At 32.4% G+C, this 22,445-nt stretch overlaps 2 protein-coding genes and 1 pseudogene across 2 annotated transcripts; all 3 read right to left on the bottom strand.

Moving 5' to 3' along the window:
- Positions 1-657: 657 nt before the first annotated feature.
- On the bottom strand, positions 658-5,954 carry LOC145585533 (very-long-chain aldehyde decarbonylase CER1-like). Its single transcript, XM_081642232.1, has 10 exons — positions 5,820-5,954; positions 5,016-5,236; positions 4,370-4,602; positions 3,940-4,159; positions 3,441-3,816; positions 3,210-3,317; positions 2,926-3,126; positions 2,718-2,828; positions 1,442-1,615; positions 658-1,112 (listed from the first exon to the last, which is right to left on the bottom strand). Exons 1-10 carry the CDS (start codon positions 5,877-5,879, stop codon positions 948-950), a joined length of 1,869 nt encoding a protein of 622 aa, XP_081498358.1. The 5' UTR covers positions 5,880-5,954; the 3' UTR covers positions 658-947.
- A 4,595-nt stretch (positions 5,955-10,549) lies between these two features.
- On the bottom strand, positions 10,550-15,415 carry LOC145584398 (very-long-chain aldehyde decarbonylase CER1-like; annotated as a pseudogene).
- Positions 15,416-16,009: 594 nt separating this feature from the next.
- On the bottom strand, positions 16,010-21,110 carry LOC145585532 (very-long-chain aldehyde decarbonylase CER1-like). Its single transcript, XM_081642231.1, has 10 exons — positions 21,051-21,110; positions 18,578-18,798; positions 18,156-18,388; positions 17,840-18,062; positions 17,245-17,620; positions 17,025-17,132; positions 16,746-16,946; positions 16,556-16,657; positions 16,278-16,451; positions 16,010-16,177 (listed from the first exon to the last, which is right to left on the bottom strand). The coding sequence occupies exons 1-10, from the start codon at positions 21,108-21,110 to the stop codon at positions 16,010-16,012; spliced, it is 1,866 nt and encodes a 621-aa protein (XP_081498357.1).
- Positions 21,111-22,445: the final 1,335 nt, after the last annotated feature.

Genomic DNA, 22,445 nt, shown 5'->3' with positions numbered 1-22,445 from the left:
TATATATATATATATATATATATATATATATATATATATATATATATATATATATATATATATATATATATATATATATATATGTTAGTATTTTTTTTGAATAAAGATCGATTCATAAATAAAAGTCATACGACATCTATAAAGAGATTTAGATCTACTAAATACATGACGTTATAATCAAATAAAAACATCCTTTCAGCAAAGTTACGATCGTTGTTGCAAATCGTACATTCTTCATATCCTCTTTCATATCGCTTTGATTTACAATCTTCTTCGGCGAGGGGATCTATTGATCTGTTGTAGACATGAAGAAAATTTTCTTCTGATTCATCTGATTGTAAACGAAAGATTAAACTCTTTTTCGATCCCGTACAAATCTTTACCATGAAACAACTTGTATCATACTAAATTAATAAAACAAAAACAAAACTGGAACAAAACCCACCATAGGGGCACTTATTACCCTCAAACCCACTATAGGTGTCGGGTACTTACTACCTTCAAAGAGTGTAGATTAGTTGAATACAATAGCAAAAACATAAACACTCTAAAGGAAAAGGGTCGGAAATAGCCAAATTTTCGGCCTATGAAACATATATATTTTTTTTAAAGACCCTAGAGAGAAAAAATAGATAGAGAAGAGACGGCTAGGGTTTTTTTTTTCTTCTTTTTGAATAGAAGCAAAGTAATATATAACCAACATTTTACAAATTATTTGATAGTATATTCATAACATAATAATGCCACGAACATTGGACTCAAAGAAAAATGAGAAACATATCTTATAGCTAGGCAAATGGCCTGCCATAAAATCTATTGTTTAGTTTCCTCTATTCTCTTTTAATTGCAACTTGAGGAATGCACTAGTAATAATGTTGCAAATACATATTGTCGTAGTATTTTAAAACTTTCCAAAAAAAAGAAAAACATTGTACGGGCTTAACTAACTAATTACGACTAAGGAAAGGTCGAAATCCATGTCGAAGAGATGCTTCCCAAACTTTGTCTAGGTCAAAAATTTTATCACCACATTCGCTAGCGTTCCACCCTTCTAAAGCATGTACTATTCCGGCTACTCGCGACGCACTCATCACCCTTCTTGGCAACCAATTCTGATGTACCAAAAAAAGAAAGGGTTTATTTTGGTTAGAAAAAGCAGAAAATACCGGTAAATCAATTTGATATCAAATGGCAAACTTGTAAATAAATCAACAATTTTGTATTAAATATGGATCTCACTATTGTTGATATACTTACGAAAATGCTATGATGACTAGACTTAAATGTTGTTTTATTTACCATTTTGCCGTTTGATAAACAAATTTTGTTTGTCAAATTGATTACCGAGACTACCTCTAGAAAAAGTATACTTGTATATAGTAACGGATGGATGTACTTAAATGATTAAATAAAAAATCGCGATAGATTTTGTGCAACAAACCTCACAAGAATGCAAGTTACCAAAAGATTTGGGAGCCAACATAGCTGGTGCAGTCAAATAGAAACAATCCTTCCTAGTTTTATTGGGTGGAAATTGCGAGAAAGGAATAAATAGTGTTCCTTTGGATGCAATAGATTGCTCATTTTTCGTCAAATCTTCTCCAACTAACCATACCTGTATAAAAAAGGTGCAATTAATACATTCTTTCAACAAACCATACTCTTTCACAATTAAGGGTGCTGTCAAGTTAACGTCAGTTATGAATGTTTGGTCACATCATAAGATTATTCTTAACTAACTAATCTTATGATGTAATAGGCTAATAGCTGGATCGGATGGATCTGGTTTAATTTTTTAAAGGGTCGAGTCAGCTCAGTGTCGGTATTATTAGTAGGTCGGGTTGTATAGTAAGATGGTTGTTTTTCAAAAGGTCGAAATGGGTTGGGTCTAATTGAGTCGGTTGCTGCGGGTTTATAATGGACCTATCATTAAATTGCCAAGGGTAGATCATAAGGGAAAGAAACTACGACAAGAATAAATGAGTACAAAGTTACATAATACAAAACATATACAAGTATGTAATTTTCTTTGATTTTTAATATATTTTTGGCCTAATTTAACTCAGTCCTATTATATAGCGACCTTGTTCATTAAAGCCTTTTCTAATAAAAGACTATTAAAATTAATCCTTTGGATCATCTAATGATTGATTTAATTATACTCTAGGAAAAGCAACAATGTGAGACATTTTTAAGCTAGATTCCTCTACATATAATTTTAAAAATCTTGATTTAATTACTCCCTCTGTTTCAATATGATAATCCCATATGAAATCAATCACATGAAATAAGAAAAGAAGAATATTTGATATCTAACATTAAAGTCAACAACAATTCATAAATAGTTTTGCCTTATTTAATTTTCTTTGATTTTTTTTAGGAAACCGTCAACCATAATTGCATAATTCAAGGGAATAATTTCTTTACTTAGAGTCATGTCATCAATTTACAATCAATTAATTTAACCAATTAGAATTTATTATGTATAAAATAGGAAATAAAAACTTAGCTAAAGTGAAATACATTTAATATGGGTAGATCTTTTTGAAATGCCCAAAATAGTATATGAGACTAATAAACCGAAACGGAGAGAGTATTAATTATGATGTCAATAATGGTTATATTTTTCTTTTGGAAAGTGTAAAACTCTTCATATTGCAAATTTGCAATATTGATATGTGACAGATATAAAATTGAATCTAAGAGCCAAAATCTACCTTATAATTATTGCAACTCTTTGATGAAAAAATCAAATTGGTGCTATCTTCATTTAGTAGATCAAATTTCGCCTTAAGCTTCTCATGTTCATCCTTCCTTATGGTGGCTACCTGAATATAACATGTAAGAAGCATGGCTGTAAAAGCATAACATAGGGAAAATAAAGCTATGAAGATCCTAAACAAGCCAGTCTAATCGGAAAATTACCTGGATGCCCTTGTCACATAGCGCGGATACAATGTAATAAGCAACCTTAGAGAGGCTACCTCTAAAGAGAACCTTGGAAGTCCCCTTAGGTATGCTATTAAGCACCACCGCGACAGCTAAGCTGCTACCATCTACCACTTTCACTTTAAGGTTAGGGTGCCTTTCCAAGTAGATTTTGCCGTTTTTATTTAAGAACTCTCCCTGAAGAAATGGGGAAGTTAAAACTAGCTCGATCTCAAAGATCAAAATTGATTTTAATCATTTAGATAATAATCATGACTTACCTGGTTTAAGAGTCCAAGGCTCACTACTTTGATTCCCTTATTATCGGCTTCTAGTATGGCTTCTTCGATCAAATTGTTTATTGCTTCTCGTTGCCATTGTAATTGATACTAATACATACACTAAATATGTTAGTTAAAGAAAAAAAATTGTTAAATGATCAACTCAACAAAAAACTTAAGCTGCGCTGATGGTTGAGGTGAACTGAGAAATTTATGTTCCTAACAACTTACTTGTTTTTTGTACCGCGGTACAGCCCAGGACTGTGACTTAAGTTCTTGGAAGGTGTTTCTTTCAACGATAAACGTCCGGCCATGGACCCATGTGACGAATAAGGACCACAATGTGACAGGCCACATGAGCCACAAGTACCAATTTGAGTTAAGTGGCCTTGATGCAACGGAGGCAAATCCTAGCCCTAATTGGTAAACTGACTGCAGTGTTGTTAGGTGTGTAAGGTGGACAACATTAGGAACATCTTCCGGCTTATTGAGAGACGATTCGTAGACAGAATTCGTGGACTCGTCCATTGTTCCGTAGAGGTAGTCATAGAATGGCATAAAAAGAGAGAAATTCGTCTTGAAATGGGTGTGATGCAAAGAGTGATACCTGTTGCAATAATCATCATAAAATTACAATATAATTAGGTCTCGAGAAGAAGATTATGTGTATAAATGTTAAGATTAGACTACTTATCGAGAAGCTATCTATAGAGTTTAACACCGTACTTACGAGGGAGTGTACATGAGATATTTGAGAGGAGGAAATATGGTAAACACCGATTTAGGAATGATCTCGAGGTTGCAATGACCCAAGTTGTTCATGACATCGATGTAAGTAATATAGACACCGGCGGCAACCATGGAGTGAGTTCGAGTGAATGATGCCGTTAGCAATGGTATGGAGAAAAGAGTGAAGTATGCTATGTGCTCAGCAAAGGGATGAATGACCGCTGTAAAATAATACAATAAAAAGAACAAATCATATAAGGGACGGAGTATCATATAATAGATAAATTGTCTATTTTAGGCGTTCTATATGACCTATTTTGTAGTAGTGAGATGTAACGAGTAAACATACATAACATCGATAGAGAAATGACACATTATAGCGTGTTAATTTTTCAAGTAGTTATAGTATATTGCATATATATGCAACTTACATGTAATGGGCTCAGTGACGACGGAAGAATGGTGATGGGAGTGGTAGCGCGAGTAGAGGAAGTGATGGTGCAATGCTCGGTGTAGCCAATAGTAGAGGAATTCCACAGGACCGATATGAAGTAAGAACGTTTGAATTAGGCCATCCATTCTCCAGAAAGGCGGTTGCTTAACCGCATCCCAAGTCCAAAACGCTACGTAAAATATGATCCAATTTAGCAGAATTTGGTCATCCCTGATAAATTGAACAATTTCACCATTCAAGATTAGCTAATTAATGTAGGAATGTGTTATTTAATATTGAGTATAATGTATGGTAGGTATGATCTACGTCTAAATGATCGATCTACTGGCCTATTTACAACCTTTGTTCAAATCGATTTATTTCAGTAGTTTTATCTGATATAATCTAATGAATAAGTACTCAATTTCGGAAATAGATTATTGAAGTGTATACGGCCTGATTAATTAGGATATATATAGAGTTGCAACGTAACAAAATTAACCATACTTAGCTTTGTACCATAAGAGATTAATTCAATCTTTTTGAAAGATTTCGATGGATGGAACTAGCCTGGCCATGGGCAAATAAACTCAAGAATAAATAGAATGGTGATCGATCGAGTTAAGGTTGTTAATGTCACGTACCAATTTCTTTCCCTGTCTACTTGTTCAAAGTCGAGGCTCCTATCGATAATAAGGTTCTTGCCTTTAGCTGTTCGATAGCGTGACAAACTGATCCATATCTGATTGTGAAGCATCCTCCATAGCATAAATGGGAAGATGATGAGGTAAAAAAGGCTTCTATTCTCTGATTTTACTACGTACAAGTATATGCTGTGAATCACACCTGGTGCCACTAATATATACTTCATCACACAAAAAACAACATAACCAACATTATGTGTTAGTAACCTAGCAACAACATAATTATATCTGGCTAAGGTTAAATTAGACTACATTCCAAAAAGATAGTTATCATTCGTTAATGCACAAGAAAAATAAAATGAATCTTAAGACTAGTAGAGGGGTCATTTTCACCTAAATTAAAGATATACTCCCTTCATAACAAAGATAAACGTGTCGTATTACGTTAATAAAGAGAACAAAAGTTCTCTTTACGAAAACATAATAAGTTTTTTGAAAATAATGAAGTGAAGGACAAGCCACTACATTCTGCCTCTCCAATCTCCATCGTTAATTTTTTTACCTCGACTTGGCCTAGCCTCTGTCACATCTATAAACAATATATACAAGCAAGCAACAAGTAATTTTTTCATAATGACATTATTATTGTTTCCAACAGTAGCATGCAAATCCATGCAAGATAACCCTAGCTACTAGACATATACAAGTGATGATACAAAATATATGGCATATTAATGTAATTAATTAAGTGTTTAATTTACAATTAGAATGGAGGGAGAAGCTAATTAAAGAGAGAAATTAAACCTTAAAGTTGCCAAGAGGCTCCCATGGCCAGTGCGTAAGAAAACCAGGAGTATAAGCCATACTATTTTTCTCTCAATAAAACGGTACACACTTTATTTCTTTAGACGACAATATTAGTCGTTATAAACAATAATAATAAGGCACGATGTATATATGATACTAGCACAAGAGCACTAGCTATATATAGAGACTAGAGAGGCAATGCTGTAAAAAGGTTGGGTTGTACACTTGTACGTTCATTTCTTGGCCTTTAGTCTTCATGTGAGTTAATTGGACAGCCGAGGGTGTGCAGATTTTGGTTCGGATCGAATTGAATAAAAAATTCCGTTTTATATCTGGTCTTTAAAAAAAACTTTTGTTATTAGAAAATTGAGTTTTAAGAGTCTGTTCTGTTCAACTTATACTTATTAAGTTATAGTAAATTCAGACAAGTTCAGTTAAATTCTGATGAGGGTTACCTAAATTTTAATAAGATCTAATTAGTTCAGATAAGATAAAATAAGTCGAGAGAAGTAAAAATCAAGTAAAGTTATAATTTAAAATTCCCATTTAGGCCAATGACTCAATTTCTTCGTATAATAGAAATTAGTTAAGCGAGCTTTAAGTTTATGCACTTATACTCGCTTAAGTTAAAAAATATTAAACTTGAATATATGATTTATTTATTTTTTTTACATCATTGACTTTATATTGAATTTAGGATAATATCGTATTAAAAAAAAAAAAAAAAATACTTGAGTACTAATAAAAAAAATTCCTTGATTTTTAATAACAAAACCGAACCAAATGCACAATAGAAAATCTTTGGATCCGATCCTTGCTACACTAAAATGTGTGATTCCAAATTTCATTCTAATCGATTTCGTTCCAATTCGATCTTGAACCTTTGATTTTAGGTTTCAAGAACTTTTCGACTACTCTTTCGGTTCTTTTTTTGTTTTAACGACTTTCGGTTCATTACAATAAGCCTTTTTAATATGTTACTCTCTTCACAATATGTTACTTATACTAAGTAATTATATTGATTTATATAATTATACATTTACGTTTTTGCTTAATTATCAATACATTATTATAGTTTAGTATCTCAAACTATATACCACCCCCGTTCCTGAAAGTTCGACTCACTTTGCAATTGCGCGGTTTTCAATGAACATCTTTGACCATGAATAACTCGGATTGTGTATAAATGAAAATTATAAAAAGTTAATATTTGGATTATTTATAATAAGGAAAATCTGATATAAAATCTCACATGCTTATTCATTTATATTATATAGCTTATAAATATAAGTAAAGTTATTTTATTTTGACCATATATAAATGAGTCGAATTTTCAAGACCAAAAGTAGTATATAATAAAATATTATATTTTTTAAACACAAATTTAACCAGATCTCACAATTTACAATTACTCCGTATTATTGTTTTAATATGCGGTAAAATATCTCAATCAAAAGCAAACGGTGTGAGCACTTTTGTTTCTTGTTTTGTTCTCTTATGTCCTCTCGATCTATACGTAACCAAATTAAACTCTTAAACAAACCTTTGTCTTTTTCTTTAAAAAGATATAAGTATCCCACATGGAAAGTCCTACTATTCCTTCCCACTATCGTATAATCTAGCCTTAGATCTAATATTTAGATCCGATATTTTTTGTGTCTATTGTAATTGAAGTATAATTAAAACTAAATGATCGAAAATAAATGATAGTAAGGATATATTCAAGGCAAAAATTTAATAAAAACAGGTAAAATATTAATACATGATGTTGTATTTGCTATCCACGTGTATTTTGGACCACAACATAGTGGTAGCTAGTCTGGTAGACAGTGCACACTTGTGTATCAGTGTATGTGTCTACTTGTATGGTATTTGTTATAATTGATAAGAAAGATAACTACCACAAATTATGAATTACTACAAGTAATTACACTTGAAATAAAGCACAAACTGTAAACAAACAGCTAATAGACTCTTAATTGGACTATTTCGACACGTGCATGAAACTAGCTAGCATAGCATATGATATGATTTTTTGTAATCTTGTTCGTGCTGAGCTTGTTAGATATTTGTAGGCTTGTAGCTAGTACTATGCATATTTTAATATTTTTGGTTTCAACTTAATTTCAGGTTAAAAAGATGCTTATCGTCTGGCTGGTTCTGCTCGTCGTCCCTCTTTAATTACTTTGTTTACGCTTTTAATTTTGTTTTTAAAAAATTTCGGTTAGATCGAGTTCAAATCGATAAAACATGTACAATACTATGTACGTTAGTACTTACAATATCGTATAAGTGATATTAAAAAAATCTCTGTAAAGAATGGAATGAAGTTCGAGCTTTTCTATTTTTAAACGAGTTTGAAAAACTGACTACCAAACAAGCATATTATTGATCACCAAAAATGACTTAATGAGCCAAACATGGAAGCTAATTAAGTCTATAATTTTGGCTCATTTAACAAATTACATTATAATATACAGTATATAGTATTTTGTATGTTTTTTTTTTTTTGAACAATATAGTACTTCGTATGTTGGTAAATGTTTATTTACTACATAAGCAGATTTTAACCGAAAAGTTTTTTTTTTTTTTTTTTTTTTTTTTTGCATTAGGTAAATAGCCATACATTAAAGTTATTGATTAGTATGTAGTACTGCATGATAATTTATTGTCTTCATAGCTGGCCATGCATATAACCCCACGTAGATAATTAGGTGATATAAATAAAAGGCAATAATAATTATAATAAATAGTGACATAATATAAATTCATAAAGGGTAAATATTTGATTGGGACCTATTCCTCACCTGCCATTTTCTTAGTCTTTATGTTGTACTTGTACATATATTAATATCTACAAATGATCTAACCCCCTTTTTTTAAATGATAGATAAGAAAATATATTTACATAAGGAGGCCCTTCTCTTGAATGAATTACCCGATGCATTTAATCACTTTTAATAATCGACGAGTAGTTGGCTATTACATGATCAGTATATGTACATCGAAGACGATGGATAAGGTCTTCTAAATTTAATTGCCTCTATTGATCTATTGATAATGACAAGTTTTAATTTTTGTTGGGGGTTCAAGACCTTTTACTGTGTTGATGACTACGAGATTGTCATCTTCAATGATGATATTTGAAATCTGGTTACAGTCCTTTGAGTATCCTTTATTAGGGAGGGGGTTGTGCCAATATTTTAGGTGTAAGTTGTGTTTGGATTTTCATGGGGTCGCAAATAATATAAATATCAAATATTGATTTTAAGTCAATCGCGCCATTGTTTAACCGACCTATAATATCATAATATTGCTTTAATTTGTAAGTAGGCAATTATTTAGGGTTAAAACAAATAATGTGCCTTTGGTAGAGCCGTAGAGGATTGCATGAACCAAAAAAAGGTATAGTTTAGGGAAAGAGAGAAGGGGAATATTGAATTTCCAAATCCAGTACTAATTTCTCTTTCCCGAATAAGCGAGGGCATTATGAGCAAATCAAACATGTATGTTGCAAATTTGACATACATACTTTCAGGACTACGTCGCTATATTCTTCAAGTTGAAGATTTACTATATCATAAACCCCACAAAAATGAATTGTTAGGGACACAATTGGTCTCTTTAATTTGAAGTGGGGGTGTACCACTAAGCCCAATGACAGACTTTTGCTGAGCTGGCAAGGGGCTGGTCGGCCCCCTTAAATATCTATGTGTACGGAGTAGATACTATATATTTCGTTGTCTAATACTGCGTATATACTATGTATATACAATTTATTATTTGTAACAAAGAAATATTTTATATCTCACTAATAATACTTCTTTGTTACGAGTAATATAAAACAAAAGTAGTATAATAATTACATTGTACATACATAACATAAAATTTATTTATTTTACCACTTCGATGTATCAAAGTTGGTTTTTTAGTGTCTGGCCCACAAAATATTAGATTAATAACCAAAAAAAAAAAAAAAAACATGATAGATAATGTCTTATTAGGGTCCTTAGTTTATACTGATACCCTTGCTTTATCCAATATTGTCTTGATATTATATTGAAAGATCCATATGATATTATTATATGATACATTGCATAACGCTACTCAATCCTCCTAAAAGTTAAAACAAAAGTAGACAATGAGTAAGTAACGGAGTTTCCCAATTTGCATACAATAGATTTGTTGTTATTTTTTCTTTTATATACTTCGTATTATGTATAGATTTGAAATAACAACAAGATCAATCAAAATAAAAAACAATCAATTAAAGCCTTAATCTCATAAGTGGGGTCGGCTATATAAATCAAAACTGATTATTCCGTGTAGTCGTCGACCAAAATCTTCCTCCTCCATCCCTTACGATACAATTCCCCATCCTCATGCAAATCCATATAATTCATATCCTTCCTAACTTTTTTCCAACCAAGTCATTTTCGGTCTCTTTTTCCCCCGTTTAACCCCTTCATGGTTCCACTCTTCCACTATTCATACAGTGCATCCTCAGGTCTCTGTCTTACATGCCCAAACCAACCAACGCAGGCAATTTTTCCTTAATTTGTCTGCAATGCTTGCCACACCTACTTTCTTGCGAATAACAATTAGATACCATAGCAAATTAAGTATAGATCTTCATAACTGACATAATTAAGAGCACATATAGTTAACTAATATGAGTAGGCATAAATGATTAAAACACAACATATTCAAATTTTAAGCTAATTAATCTATAAGGAAGGTGTCAAGAATGGGCGAAATCCATGTCGAAGGGAAGCTTCCCAAACTTTGTCAATGTCAAAGATCTTATCATCACCACATTCGTTGGCGTTCCACCCTTCCAAGGCGTGCACTATTATTCCGGGTACTCACGACGCACACATCCCCCTTCTTGGCAACCAATTCTGATAGATACAATGAAATTAAAGGGTAGTTAAATTAGCTATAGATAGTAGCTAGCGGAGGACGTACTTCAATAATTAAATGAAAAATCGCGATAGATTTTGAGCAACAAACTCACAAGAATGCAAGTTACCAAAAGATTTGGGAGGCAACACAGCTGGTGCAGTCAATTGGAAACAATCCTTCTTAGTTTTCTTTGGAGGGAACTGCGAAGTGGGAATAAATATTGTTCCTTTCGATGCTATAGATTGCTCATTTTTTGTCAAATCTTCTCCAACTAACCATACCTGTATAAAAGGTGCAATGTAGTATTAGTTTTTTCCATTTGATCACTGGCTAGCTAGCAAATGATTTAATCTAATTCCGAACAAATTACCTTGTAATGATTGTAATTCATTTCTGGATGGATCAAATTGATGCCATATTCATTCGTAAGTTTATTCTTAAGCTTCTCATGTTCATCCTTCTCTATGGTAACAACCTATAGGTTAAGAGCATGCATAGATTGGGTTAGTACATAGTTAAGGTTAATTAAAATGTCTAATAAGACCGACAACAGTCGTCGATACTACCTTTGTTCAAGTTATTACTTTGAGATTATATATATTACTCCCTCTATCCCTTTATTAGACGCTTTTTTCTAGCATTTATTACTCACATAATAAAAAGAAGTAGGCATTGCATCTAATTAAGGGACGGAGGGAGTATATACTATCAACTTGATTACGTGTAGTAACAGCAAGTAATTTTGGACACATGGATAGCGTATGTTTAACTAGATGGATGACAATAGATTACCTTGATGCCCTTGTGGCACAGCACGGTGACAATGCAATAGGCAACCTTAGAGAGGCTGCCTCTAAAGAGAACCTTTGAAGTCCCCTTAGGAATACTACTAAGCACCACTGCAACATGCAGCTAAGCTACCACTGTCTACCACTTTCACTTTACTGTCAGGGTGCCTTTCCAAGTAAATTTCGCCACTGTTTCGATCAATAATATTATTGGAGTTTTAGTACAGTACTACATGGCCATAAAAGGCACAAATTTACTACCTGGATGCCCTTGTGACATAGCGCCGAAACAATGGAATAAGCAACCTTCGACAGCCTACCCCTAAACATAATCTCGGAAGTTCCCACTGGAATGCTATTAAGCACCACCGCGACTGCTAAGCTACTACCGTCTACCACTTTGACTTTAAGCTTAGGGTGCCATTTCATGTAATTTTCGCCGTTTCTATTGAAATCTTCCCCCTTAAAAAAGTTAGTGATCAGAAGATAAAAGTTAGCTATATATTCATTGGTTTAATAACATAACATAAAATAAAAGAATAATCATAACTTAATTAACATGCCTGATTTGAAAGTCCTAGGCTTACTACTTTGATTCCTTTCTCCTCTGCCTCTAGTATGGCTTCTTCAATCAACTTGTTTATAGCATCTCGCTTCGTTTGTAAGAGATACTACACCAAAATTTGCAAAAGAACATATAAGTTCCAATTCTATAAATATGTCATATATATATATATATATATATATATATATATATATATATATACTTGATCATATTGAAATTTAATATGGCTTAGTGAAAGTTCGTTACTTCTTTCTTAAAGCGTGGTACAACCCATAATTGTGCCTTAAGCTTCTTAAATGTGTTTCTTTCGACGATGAATGTAGTACCATAGCCCCAAGTTACCAACGTGGGCCAACATGTTAGAGGCCAGATGAGCCACATGCACCATTTGGAGTTCAGGGGGTTCGAGGCAAGGGAGGCAAACCCAAGCCGGAGATGATAGACAGACTGCAGAGTTGTTAGACGCGTAAGGTGAGCCACATCCGGAACATCTTTCGGCTTCTTCAGAGAAGTTTCATAAACTATATCTAATGATTTATCCATTGTTACATATATGTAATCATATGTTAAATTTCAAGAGAATATGAAATGGGCCTAGGCAACTCGAACAAAGAGGAGGAGAGTTTTGGTCCACAAACAAGGCTTAGGAGTTTCCATACTAAAACCAATTGGCAATAGTAGGAGTTACTCCTCTACCTTATAAAGTGAAACCACATCTTCTCTTTCTCCAATATGAGACACTCACAAGTGGGCTACATACAATGGGTTTCAACATCATAGAATGGCATGAAAAGAGAGTAATTTGTCCTGAAATGGGTGTGATGCAAAGAGTGATACCTGTCGAAGCAAAAAGTATGGGTGTGATGCAGAGAGTGATACCTGTCAAAGCAAAAAGTAGTAAATAGTAATTTGTCCTGAAATGGATTTGTTATATTCGACTTATTTGTCTGAACTTATCTGTACTTATTTTGTCTGAAATAAGTCGAACAAAATAGAGCTTATTACTTTTGTGCATTTCAAAATAGATCAAGAATTGTATTGTACATGTTAAGTTACTTAATTACGAGGGAGTGTACATGAGATATATGAGTGGAGGAATCATAACAAACACCCATTTCGGAATGACCTCAAAGTTGCAATGACCCATGTTGTTCATCAAGTCGTTGTAAGTGATATACAACGCCACAGTAGCTATAGAGATAGCTCCCATGAAAGTGGTTACCAGCAATGGTAATGCAAGGATAGCATAATATGCTATGATTTCAGCAAATGGATGAATCACAGCTGCAACCAAAAAAAATATATTGTCCTAGATTAAACATAATATGATAACGTATATATAAGGTCTAGCTAGTAATTGGTTACTCCACCTATTTCCAATTGATATAACAATATTTATGTACAACTCAACATTAAATTTACAACAATTTTAAGAAATACATATATAGCTCTACATCATTAGCACGCTGTTTTCGAAAATTTAGATAGTTAATTTCGGTAAAGAAAAAAAAAAGGAAAAAAGAAAATTCATTTTTGATAAGTTTGACCAATAAATAATCGGTAATGATATATGTAGCCCTTAGGGTTATGTATAAGCATTAAATTTACTTCTCAAAATAGAAGTAAGTTAAAAATTCATGATAAAATCACACGCAGATCGGTGTAATTAATGTTAATTTTTCCTCAATATTTCCTTTTTGAGTTTCTTATACATAGCCCTAAAGGTTATGTTTATCATTTTCCAATTTAATTTTAGTATAACTATATACGTGGGTGTAAGGTCTCAAAAGTATTTTCTGCATATTTAATATTTTTTATTTTATTTTAAAATCGTAAAATAAGGGGTTACCCACAATGAAAAAATAGGATTGTTCTTTTTATAGTAAAAAAATTAAAAGGGACTGCCCGAATGATAAAAAAAAATGGGGTCATTTTTTTAATAGTGCAGCAATCGAGCTAATTATTGAATTGGCCAACAGCTTGCTTAATTAATTGTGCATCAATGTCGTGCTCTTTTGAAGAGTTAGACTCAAAGATAGAGTATGTATGCTATTAAGGGTGTAAATAAGTTGAGTCGAGCCAAAGACTATCATATTCATATTAAAGTTCATTTAATATTAGTTGAGATGAACAACTACAAGAGAGGGTGCATTGTAGTGAGTTTCAATAAGGACAATTTTCGTGGAATAAAACAAAAATTTAAAGGAACTTAAAGCACACAACGCAGTTTACGAGTTGAGGAATCCTTCAAAAGTCCAATTGAAAGTAAAACCTCGACCCTCTAGGGATTTTCCTAAACCAAACTTTTTACTATAATGAGTCAAAACAATATATTCTAAATACAACTTATTGCATTCAGACCTTTCTCATAAATTCCAACCTGAACTTGATAGAAATTTTACTATCCTATCCAACTTGATTCCCAGACTCAAGTCCCAGCAATACTCCCGGAGTACTACTCACTCAGCTTCACTCTCACTAGGTATAATTTACAATATGAATCACTCACCCAAAACCAATTACAATGCAACTAATCAAACACTAATATAAGATTGGAAATTAAAGCTACGTACACGTAAAAATAATTTATTTCAGAAAATCATTTGCAAAACCGTAACATAGATAAAGTTCGGAAAAAATAGGTAATTATAAGAACATATTTTATAAAATAAAATTACAAAAGAATAATTTTTTTCATGAAATGGCAACCAAAATTTTATCAAAAAAACCAAAATATAAAATAAAATGTTGACATCACATATATTTGGTTGTTATTTTAATACATACTGCATAATAGTTAATAGATATACTACTTGTACATTTTTCGTTTCTATCCTTATTATTTGATTTTTTTCTATCACGACTTATGCCATTCCCTTGACCTATCCTCCATTTCCGTATTTTCTTCCCTTTGTTATGTCTAAATTCTATATCACATTTTTTTACCGATGAATTCTACAAATAACAATAAATGATCAATTGCATTCACAAAACACGTTGTCGTCCATGATATATCACTATTAATTTAGTATAGGTTTTTTCTAAATTCTACATCACTAATCACAACAAAGAATAACATGTCAAATATAATTTTAATAAAATCACATTTTGTTCAACCAAACAAAATCTCACACTTGATTATTTTGAAGTTTAATATACCTGAGTATCAGGTAACAATCTTATAATTTTATAAAATTCAGCATAAATTGTACAACATATTTGTGAGAGCTCGTGAGAGCTCATATATCTCACTTTCTTGATACAACCCTTAGTTTCTATCAACCATTGGTGGAGCGCATTATCAGCTCACCTCCTAACCCTTGCACATACAACATATTTATATTAGTTGTTCTCCACTTTTTAGATTTTTCTACACTTGTCTAATATTACATATTTCTAGATATTTCTATATCACTCCTCTTATATATTTTACAAGATTTTTCAAGATACAACATCACTTGATTTTCAATTTCATTCATGATATTTCTAGATTACATATACACTAAATTTTTCATTATTCATCTAGATTATTCTACATTAACCTCTAATAAATTTATGATATATCATTATCAGTTTAATACTCATGTAGATTTTGTCTAAATTAATCATAAATTGCATCCTCTTTAAAAAAACACATTTTTCGTCCAACCAAACAAAGCCTTGCACGTAGATCATTTTCCGAGTTGATTACACATCACAACGTACTATGTAACATAAAACCCTTCTTAATTAATACTTAATTACTACAATCAAACATTTACCCTAGCAAAGATCTTCTTAACACTCGTAAATTACAACTCACAACATAAATAAATATATCAAACCTTGACAAGTTCTGAAGGACAGGAAATGGACCTCCTGAGCTTGTTCATCTTAATTAAAATTCATATGCATAGAACACTAGTAGCATTTTATCACAACTAAACCAACTAAGCAGGGATCAAGCCGGAAGGGCGAAATCCATGTTGAAGGGAAGCTTCCCAAATTTTGTCAACGTCTAAGACCCTATCACCACATTCATGTACATTCCATCCTTCTAGGGCATGTACTATCCCGGCCACACGCCACGCGCTAATCACCCTTCTTGGCAGCCAATTCTGCTTACACAAATATACATATATGGACTAAATTTGAGTAAATGGACTTCAATTTATATGTCAAATTCAATTGGAGGAGATGTGGAAATATTGTACAAACCTCACAAGAATGCAAGTTTCCAAAAGACTTAGGAGCAACTAGTGATGGTGTGTTGAGAAAGAAGCAGTCTTTCCTTGTTTTCTTGGGAGGAAATTGAGAGAAGGGAATTATTATAGTTCCCTTCGACGCCTTAGACTGCTCGATTTCTGTCAAATCTTCTCCTACTAACCATACCTGCATTCAACAGAAAAATTACTCCCTTAGTCCCTTAATAATTAAAAAAAAAAAAAAAAAAAAAATCAATCTAATATGCTATTGAATAAGCTAAAAGTAACTACCTTCTGATTGTAGCCTTTTTCTGAAAGGGCTAGATTATTGCCATCTTCAGTAGTCAAAGCCTTTTTAAGTTTTTCATATTCAGCCTTTTTGATGGTAGTTACCTGAGTATGAAATGAAAAGCATAGGTTATACAATAATATGATACATTTTCACTGGAATTTATCATGTAAGATCAGTGTATGAAGTTACCTGGATGCCCTTGTGACAAAGCGTGGAGACAACTGAATAAGCAACCTTTGAGAGGTGACCTCGAAACAGAACTTGAGAAGTTCCCAGTGGGATACTATTAAGCACCACCGCGACAGCTAAGCTACTACCATCTACTACTTTCACTTTGAGCTTAGGGTTCCTTTCCAAGTAGATTTCGCCGTTTCTATTGAAATGCTCCCCCTGAAATAACAGTGATCAGAAGATAACTATATATGCATTGGTTTAACATAGCAGAAGATAAAAAGAATCATAACTTGCCTGATTCAAAAGTCCCAAGCTCACTACTTTGATCCCTTTTTCCTCTGCCCCGAGTATGGCTTCTTCGATCAACTTGTTGATAGCCTCTCGCTGACATTGTAATCGATACTACAGCCCAACAAATACAACCAATTTCAACCTTTTCTTCTTTAATTAACAAGAAATTATAATTTTATAGGGGCTAACAACTTAATTTTTATGTATACATAAAACTACTTACATGTATCCTGTATCGAGGTACAACCCATGATTGTGCCTTGATCTTCTTGAAAGTATTTCTTTCGATGATGAATGTACGACCATATATCCATGCCGATATCATGGACCATAATGTAACAGGCCACATGAGCCATAGATACCATTTGGATGTCAGGGGTTTCGAGGCAAGACCAGCAAATCCTAGCCTAAGTTGGTAGACTGATTCTGGTGTTGTGAGATGAGTAAGATGAACAGCTTCTGGCACATCCTCTGGCTTCTTAAGAGAAGTTTCGTACAGAGTATCTGTCGACTTGTCCATTGTACCATAGATATAGTCATAGAACGGCATGAAGAGTGAGTAATTTATCCTAAATTGAGTGTGATGCAGAGAATGAAACCTGTAACCACAGCAAAAACTATGATCAAACTGATGCAATCAAAAAAAAAATGGAGTGAGGCTGTTTATAAAAGTAATATGACACAAAAATAATTGTAATTTAAACTCGTACTGTCACAACTAAATCATGATTGGGACATCTAAAGTGAAAAATGTCTTAGGCATACCGAATTCTTCTAATTATTACGTAGTATTAGTATTAGAGTCTAGAAAGACTTACGAAGGAGTGTACATGAGATACTTGAGTGGAGGAAATACGGTGAACGCCCATTTAGGAATGACCTCGAAATTGCAGTGACCCATGTTGTTCATCAAGTCAATGAATGTGACATAGATGGACACGGAAACAATAGAGCCCGTTCGAGTAATTAGAGCAGTTATTACCATTGGTATGGCAAAGAGAATGAAGTATACAATATGCTCACCAAATGGATGAATCACCGCTGCACACAACAATTATCAATGAACACAAAAAATGAAAAAAAAAAAATGTCACAAATATGTACTAGTACATACTCCAAGTAGTGATGACTTACAAGTTATTGGCTCGGTCACAATAGAAGAATGGTGGTGAGAGTGGTAACGCGAGTAGAGGTAGTGATGGTGGAGAGCGCGATGGAACCAGTAGTAGAGAAACTCCACAGGACCAATGTGAATCAGGAATGTCAATAGCAAACCATCAGCTCTCCAAAAGGGGATCTTAGCTACAATGTCTACTCCCCAATAGACGGCATAGAATAAGACACCCATTAGCAGTATCTGATCATCCCTACATAATTCAAACATATATAGAATATCCACGTTATTTTAAAACCATAACGAACAAGTCCTTACATATTCTACTAGCACATTTTGAAGAAATTAAAATACTAGCCAGTATGTATATATATGTTGCATACTAGCTAATAATTAGACACGACGACAAAATTAATTGACAAGGGTTAGGATGTATATATACCAATTTCTTTCCCTATCAACTTGCTCAAAATCGATACTTCTATCAACAATGAGCTTGTTGCCTTTGGCGGTTCGATACCGAGAATAACTGATCCATAGTTGGTTGTGAATCATCCTCCATAGCATAAATGGGAATATTAATAGATAGGTAAGATTCCAGTCTTCAGCTCCAACAGCAAACAAGTATAAGCTGTGGACTGCAAAAGGTGCTACTAAAACATACTGCACCCAAACCACATATAAAAAAAAAATTAAAAAAAAAAAAAAAAACAAATGCACAAATTAGTTGTTAATTTAATTAGTGTAACATACAATCTAAAACTGAAAAATTCTGTCACATTAATATTAAAATGTTACATCAATAATTTACATGTCTCACGAGTAATTTTTTGCATGTCACATTATTACTATTAACATGTTACGTCAGTAGTTTACATGTCCCATGGATAATTTTTTGCATGTCACATAAATATTAACATGTTACATCAATAATTTACATGTCTCACCGGTAATTTTTTGCGATTTTTTTATTTTTTATTTTTATTTCTACTTATGTATTACGTAGTTAACATGTTACTCTGATAAAGAAATAACTAACGCATTTACTCTACACATGATATGTAACATAAGCAATCAAAATATCGAGTGGGTGTGCCTTTAACGCAATTCTTTTTTTTTTAATGGAAATTTCGGTGTTTAAAAATTACTAGCAACTGTATTCACCAAAATAGTATAATAACTTGACATATATATGATCCATTATTACTAGTTTACCAAGTTGAATTGGTTGCTAGTACCAGACTACTCATCACTCGATCTGATTTCTTTTATTTTTCATTTTTTTATTAGTATATGAAGTACGGAGTATAATTGTGTATTTATAGAAAGTAAGAGTCAATTTGAAACATCTTTAATGGGAATTAATACATCCGAATTTGGTCCTGCAGCATACGCAGATGACCTAAGTTAGACTATGCTAACATTTCCATTTTTAGAACTTGTAATTAATTTCCTTTATTAATTAGGCTTGTTATTCATGTTATTGGTCATACTATGCACATGCACTGTAACTGTTCGTTGGCTCTGAAAATATTAAAGGGCCAATATTAATCCTCATTTACGCAAATAAAAAGGATAGTTTTGCAATGGCTACAATTGATCACCTACAACAATTGTACAGGCTATGTGGTACAACACCCTTCCTTTCGACCAATCAAAACTGCAAATTGATCTTTATTTTTAAAAATAAATTCTGAAAAAAAAAAAAAAAAACCGTATCTATTTTGCTTAAGTAAGCTAAATTAAATACTACGTAGATTGATTTGTGAGTTGATAAGAGTAAATCAATGAATAAGAACGTAGTGAAGAGAGAAATGGGTTAAATTTCTAATTTAATTATCGATAATTATATGTCCATTACTCCATTTCATGTGATGGGAACTAAGACAAAGCTTAATATAGAAGAAAATCACGTCCATTTCATATCTGTACAATTACATTTTCATTGTTATTTTCTTCACAGTACATATTACTTCGTATATAATATGGAGTGACCTAATAATGTAATTAAGCAACTAAGCAAGGATTATTACAGCTTTTATCAAAGTACAAAGGTATAAAATTGTAATGATCATCGATAAATCGATCATGCTGCGCTGAGGTTGACAGTTTTGGAGTTTCTCTAAGCCAAATTAAATGGAACAAAATGAACTTTGTATAAATTATTTTAATCAAGTAATTAAATAAAAACCAAGCTAAAATTGTGAGATAGAAGAAATCCCATGCCAAATCCAAGAGTAGGTTGATTTTAGCTTCATGCACAACAATTACTACTTATACATCTAATATTAATTAGTTTCTAACATATCAACTTTTTAATTTGAAAATAAAATTATCACATGCATGCGATGAATAAATTCCAACGAAAAAAATGATCTATTTGTTTTTTTTTTTTTTTTGTTTTTTTTTTAAAAAAAAAAAAAAAACACACACACACACAAAAGAGATGGCCATTTTTATTGATCTCCTTCACGACTTCACCGCCTTAATTACAACAAAAAAGGTGGTAAATTATTCAACAATCTTTTACAAAAAAGTATTATTCAAAGACCAAAAAACGTATTGAAACTCATGCAAATCCATGCAATACAATAGTACTATCAAACTAATTACGGCTCAATTAGGTGAGTATTTAGCACTAACCCTAGTCCCTAACAATAGAACATTTAAAGTTAATTGAACTATCGAATGAGAAAGGGTCATCAGTCGAGTACTCGAAGTAGATCGTAGTCAAGTGCCCTAGCTAGCTACAAGGGAACGCGTACTTTCTATATTACACCAACATATATATTTACTATACATGAAGCACATACCATAGCAACACGCGCTTATAATATAACATACAAAGCTAAAGATGCATCATATCTAGATCGAAAAATGGCGAAAGAGAAGCTAAGAGAGAAGGATAGAAGAACCTTAAAGTTTCCAAGAGGCTCCCATGGCCAATGTGTTAGAATACCAGGAGTAGACGCCATTCTTTCGCTTAGCTTACAACTTTTTTGTAACAAAATAGCACAACAAACCCTTCCTCAAATACCACAAATTGCGTCTATATTTATGCACAGTTAAACAACATATATATATGTAAACAAAACTTATTAAACTATATGTGCAATAATCATACACAATATATGTTTAAAAGTTAAAACGTACTCAACTGTTAGAATTTCGACGTGTCGGTTATTCATTGGGTAGAGGTACACGGATTCACTTACCCGTCATCTTCAGCACATTCAATGGGCAACACCAAATATGTGTATGGTTTTGATGAACTAGCTAGGAATTGCAACCTGCTAAGGTGAGGTGTTTTTTTACCTAAATTCAGATAATTAAACAAATTCTATTTTCAGGCCAATTAATTCTTCTCAACAACCCATGTACTTGTGACTAGACTCATACAACCCTCTTAATTGACTTTGTACAATTTGATATTTGATGGAGTATGGAATTTGGAAGCAATGATATTACTAGGACATGTTATGAGGTATGTGATGATGATGACCTGACCCTAAACTGACCGACTAATTATAATATGATTAATGTCGTGAAAGATAAGCCCACACATATATGCAAAAAGTACTTATTTCCAAAGTATGTGCATGCTTTTTAGAAAAATAAAAATCATTAACCTAATTGCAAAGGATTAAATATTTAAAACGTACACAATCTAAAAACTCGATCATACCTCTACGGTGATACACAGGTTGTCATGATAATTTATATTCTACTCTAGTACTCTCACCGTCGAAATTATAAGGCTATAATCAAGGATTCATCATTATTTCACTATAAAAACACTAGGAGCTGAGGTATAGATGTTTAATTTTAAAAAAAAAATAATAATAAAAAAAAGAAGTATAATATAGTAGTAGAAGTTAAAAAAATATGTATTTACCATAGTTGTATGTATCACACCGGTCTTGTCTTATATAACCCCCAAACATAAGGGATTTTAGAAGTTTTAATTAAATAAATAAATAAATAAATAAATAATAAAAATCTTAATTAAGAACTAGAAATATAAATGTTTAACTAATTTAAAGTGATTAATTAGTTGCGTCATGTAAAAATAACAAATAGTTCGGAATGTATGATATTAGGCATCACAAGATTCACAACGGCACCATCTTTATGTGTAGTATAATGTGACAAACATCAGCAACAAAAAAAAAGGTAGTTCAGCCATTAAATCTTAAATGGTCCTATTAATTAGGGTTTAAATTCTTGCATGAAAAAGGGGAATAAAATTGCATTGCTAGAATGTAAGATATTTTATCTATTCCATATGGAATGAATTTGAATTTGGATTT

This window comes from Chenopodium album, chromosome 16 (genome assembly GCF_948465745.1).
Source record: "Chenopodium album chromosome 16, dcCheAlbu1.1, whole genome shotgun sequence".
Taxonomy (NCBI): Eukaryota; Viridiplantae; Streptophyta; class Magnoliopsida; order Caryophyllales; family Amaranthaceae; genus Chenopodium; species Chenopodium album.
The sequence above is the reverse complement of the archived record's forward strand: the minus strand, read 5'-3'. Positions and strand labels throughout refer to the sequence as shown.